The sequence below is a fragment of the Orbicella faveolata genome, unplaced genomic scaffold (genome assembly GCF_042242905.1).
Source record: "Orbicella faveolata isolate gen_17 unplaced genomic scaffold, um_ofav_v1 contig_1, whole genome shotgun sequence".
NCBI lineage: Eukaryota > Metazoa > Cnidaria > Anthozoa > Scleractinia > Merulinidae > Orbicella > Orbicella faveolata.
Window position 1 is genome coordinate 24,822,926 of NW_028301536.1, and position 4,575 is coordinate 24,827,500.

Genomic DNA, 4,575 nt, shown 5'->3' on the forward strand with positions numbered 1-4,575 from the left:
CGGTAGCAAGATGAACACATCGTATTCAAGCATCAAGGCGAACGAAGGGTTTTTTCCAAGTATGGTTTACTGGTCCTTAAAGTCCATAATATCCCTCGTGGCTGTTTTTGGAAATGGTATAGTTATGTGGTTAATCTGTACCAGGAAGCGATTACATTGCACAGCAAACTGGTATGTTCTGTCACTTGCCACAGCTGATTTCTGCACTGGTTTGATCATTACACCATCGGAACTCATTTGTCTTTGGAGACCAGCTATGTGTATTTGGCCCTTGGCCGTACGCGGCTCGTTTTACAACTATCCAATCAGCGTGTCGATATGCTGTCTTTGCGTGCTGACATTGGACCGTTATCTCTGTGTGTTATATCCATTAAAATACACCAGATGCATGACGTCTAAACTGGTAGTAGGTCTTATATCCTCGTCGTGGATACTGCCGGGAATTTTAAATTTTGTCTGTCTTTTCTGGCTTGATGCTCCAATTAGCATCCAGGACACCGCTGATAAAGTTGTCACAATCCTGCAGATTTTCCTCGTGTCGTTCCTACCTTCGATCTTCTTGGTTTATGCGTACACTAAGATATTATTTACTGCTATAAAACAGAGAAGACGATCAACGGAACACATTTCTCAGCTGAGATTTAATCACAAGGGAGGTGACAGTGAACATGTTATATCTCAAAGACGTCGCGAGCGTTCCTCGACAGTGAAACTACTTGGTTTCGTTATAACATTTTTTGTGCTGTGTTGGATTCCCTCTCTGTATCGGGCCATCTGCGGAAACTTCCTCCCATGCACTGTGTCTTCATCTGTCGTTCAAATTTCCCGACTTCTCATCTTACTCAACTCGGGAATGAACTTCGCCGTTTATGCGTTCTTGAAAAGGGACATTCGAACAGAACTGTGTAAAACGTGCCGAAAGGAGGGAAATCGATCAAGGGAACGCTTCTGTTTGATGGAGCGCTCATCTAGAGCTTCCAGTAACGACTTAAACCGCAGCTCAGTGAAAGCATCGCGATAGATTGATCAGCGCCCTAATTAAGCCGTGAAAATACTGAAGAATATCAGTGATAACAACAATGTTGTAGTAGTTAACCTCAAATACCATGATTGTGATAACCATTGCCGAGGTTCAAAATCAAGATCCAGATCAGTCTACATAATTTCGGCTGAAAGAACTCCTTTCGTGTCAATCACAGGTAATCACAACGCTTGGAAAACCGGTTAACTCCTGTTATCTCCGTAAAACTAATTGAAAAGCCTTCTTGTTTGATTTATCTAATTTAAATAAGTGTCCTTGTGGAGTCGGATAGTATACTTTTAGCTTCTGCTTTTGTTCATTGCACCTATCCGGGTTACGCCTATGACCATTTTTACTGAAATAATTTTAGTATATTAGTATTTAATTGTAGTATTGTACCACATTATCTTCGAAAAGCCCCCATGGGGAAAGATAATAAAGGATGTATGTATGTATGTAAAAAGAAATTTCGACTTCACGATGACGGTACACTTGTAATGGAAAGTCTCCCGCCACCCAGGTTGTGAGCTGCTGAGTGTTGCGAAAAACGGTTCCCGGAAAACCCATACTTTGATTCTTAACAGGAATTTCATTTTGACAGTGCTTGGCCAGCTGCATAAGTTGTTGTTTTTTCAACGCAACTTCCATGCGAGGGTCTTTTTGCGATCTAAAACCCTGGCCAAACAAACTCGCAAGCAGATGCAAGCTGCAACCTTAGGTCTATTTGCGACTCCGTTTTGTCAGGCCTGGCGTGCACATGCGTTGACTTGCGCTAACTTTGGTCGGGATCAAATTTGCACGCGAGTCGACGCAAGTTTGTCACCGTTTGGCCACCCAACCCAAACCAATGGAAACTGAGTGGCGACCTTCATTCGTTGTTATAGCAACCTATTAGCCAATGAAATACAGCATTTTGGCCGCGGGGGACTAATTAAAAAGCCCGTATCGTTAATTTTTTTTTTTTTGCGACTTGCGTGTACTTGCGAGGAGACTCGCGAGTCCGTTTGGCCATGCACCCAAGGCAAGTCTCTACGCAAGTTCAACTTGCGCCTTCTTGCGACTACTAGCGAGTCCGTCTGATCTGCTTGCAGACTGGAATTTTTGGAGGAGAGGTCCGCTTTTGGTTCATTATCGTGTTATCAGTAGCTGCCCTAAGTAACCAGATGGAACTTGACTCTCTCTTGTCCCGTTTGAGCTGAACCCCTATAAAACGGTGGGGCGGGAACGTTCAGGAACTGGACTAGTTTTAAACACGCCGTATTTATAATTGTAAAATAACATTAAATTGTTTCTTACGACTTTTTTTTTGGATCCCTTGAAATAAAGTCATTACTTTTGTCCCGAGAACATACGTGACCTCTCACTTTAGAGTCCCTGCGAGCCGTGATGATGTGAGTTACAGGCTATGTTGTGCAAAGTAATAAACCGAGTGGACAAGTGACAAATAGCTTTTAAATAACTTTTAATATACTAACCTGACAGTCTTTGTGTGAAAATTAAAATATAAAACTGTCACCTAAAATTTTATCTCTGTTAGATTCCCATCTCTTTTACCGGCTAAGAGGAGGATGAAGTCCATACAACGGCCATGTTGGTCTAATATGGCCGCTATCTTAAAACGAAGTCCAACATCTCAGGTCTAATAAATAACTAATTTCCTGGTCCCTTGCTGGTCTTTGTCTCTACATTTAGACAGTCTACTCTCGCCTGGTACTTAATCTCTCGATATTGGAATCCCATCTCTTTTACGGGTTGAAAAGAGGATGATGTTAAACGACAGCCATGTAAGTCTAACATTGCCGCCATCTTGAAGCAAAGTGTAACGTTTCTGGTTTAATAACGTTTTCCCTAGTACCTTGTTAGTTTTTGTCTTTACATCACGACAGTTAACTCTCGCCTGGAACTCTATCTCTCGATATTAGAATCACATCTGTTTTACGGGTTGAAAAAAGGATGATGTCAAACAACAGCCATGCAAGTCTAATATGGAGGTCATCTTAAAACGAAGTGTAACGCCTCTGGTCTAATAACCGTTTTATGTGGTAGCTTAGTAGTTTTTGGGTGGACATCAAGATATAGAACTTACACCTTAAACTTCATCTCTCGATGGTAGAATCCCATCTCTTTTGCGAGTTGAAAAGAGGATGATGTCAAACAACAGACATCTAAGTCTAATATGAGCGCCATCTTGAAAGGAAGGGCAACTTTTCTGGTCTAATAACTTTTCATGTAGTATCTTGGTAGTTTTTTTGTCAATATCAAAATATAAAGGTGTCGCCTAAATCTTCATCTCTTGATGTTAGAATCCCATCACTTCAACGGATGGAAAAGAGTATGATGTGCAACATCGATCATGTTAGTCTAATATGGCCGCTATCTTGAAACGAGATCCAACATCTCAGCTCTAATGTCGTTGTTCTTACAACTTTGCTAATCTTTGTCCCTATATCGAGACAGTCTACTTTCCCCCTAAATTTCATCTCTGGATTTAAAATCCCATTCCTTGGACGGGTGGCACGGCGGAAAAACCGCTGCTCATGCGCAGTAGATTTCGGTTCGTCTTCCCGCCTTTCCATTTTCAAAATGGCGGACGACGAATCAAAAACGAACACGTCATTGACATGGCTTTTGGCAACATCTTGCTCGCTCAAGGCAGTTACAAACAACTCAGCTACTTTGGGCAATGATCCATACTGATGTTTTGACTGTGACTGAGAGGATCGTAACGGTGTTGTCAGATTTCTCAGGCCATAAAGACAGCTCTTCCGAAAGGAAACTTTCAGCTTTTCCACATTCACCCGAGGTACCGTTTTTCCTTTTCTTAAGGTCGTGTCAAGTTCTTTAAGGTTTTGAACCGCAATTTCTTGTAGCTTGTTTAATTTTACGGAACATATAAAATATGACTTTTTTTTCGTGCTGATGAAAATTTTTAAATGCTATTTGTTTTTGGACTTTTGTATCGTTGCCTGAAGAAAGAAACGTGGAGGACGAATTCGTAAGTAGTACACACTAATGCCTAATTTTGTTGTGTGTTTCGCTTGTGTGCTATTCATTCGTGCTTTGTTTTGCCGCTTCAGTGGATGCCATGTACTGCCATGAGCTGAAAACTTGTAGTAAGCTTATAGAGGTTTAATATGGCATTGTAGAAAGTTGTATTGTATATGTAATACAGCTTGAAGGATAAAATAAATTGCTCTTTGTTTATGTTAGCCTGTGTTTGATATTATGGGTTATGCTACTTCACACTTACTACGATTCTTGTTCCTTGGCTACGCAGCTTTCCCCGCAGCTAGCTGTGGGCTTCGTTATTGCAAACATTTCTCCATTGTGTTAACGAAAAAAGCAATCCGCCAAAAGGGGTTCTTGTTTCACTTTAATTTATACTGGGGGAACATTCGTTTATGTGAAGGCTTGTAGTTAAATCGAAATTCAGTCAGTGTAAAACGCAGACTGTGCACTGCAGACTGCAGAGTGAGGGGGAAATACACACTGCAGACATTATTATAACAGAATCGTGTTTTATCGAGAGCTAACCTTATACAGGCTAACTGGAG

General features: G+C 41.2%; 1 protein-coding gene across 1 annotated transcript; it reads left to right on the plus strand.

Annotated features, from left to right (window-relative positions):
- LOC110066413 (trace amine-associated receptor 7d-like) lies at window positions 1–2,707 on the plus strand. The gene has a single exon (XM_020773642.2). The coding sequence runs from the start codon at window positions 11–13 to the stop codon at window positions 1,019–1,021; it is 1,011 nt and encodes a 336-aa protein (XP_020629301.2). The 5' UTR covers window positions 1–10; the 3' UTR covers window positions 1,022–2,707.
- The last annotated feature ends 1,868 nt before the right edge of the window (window positions 2,708–4,575 follow it).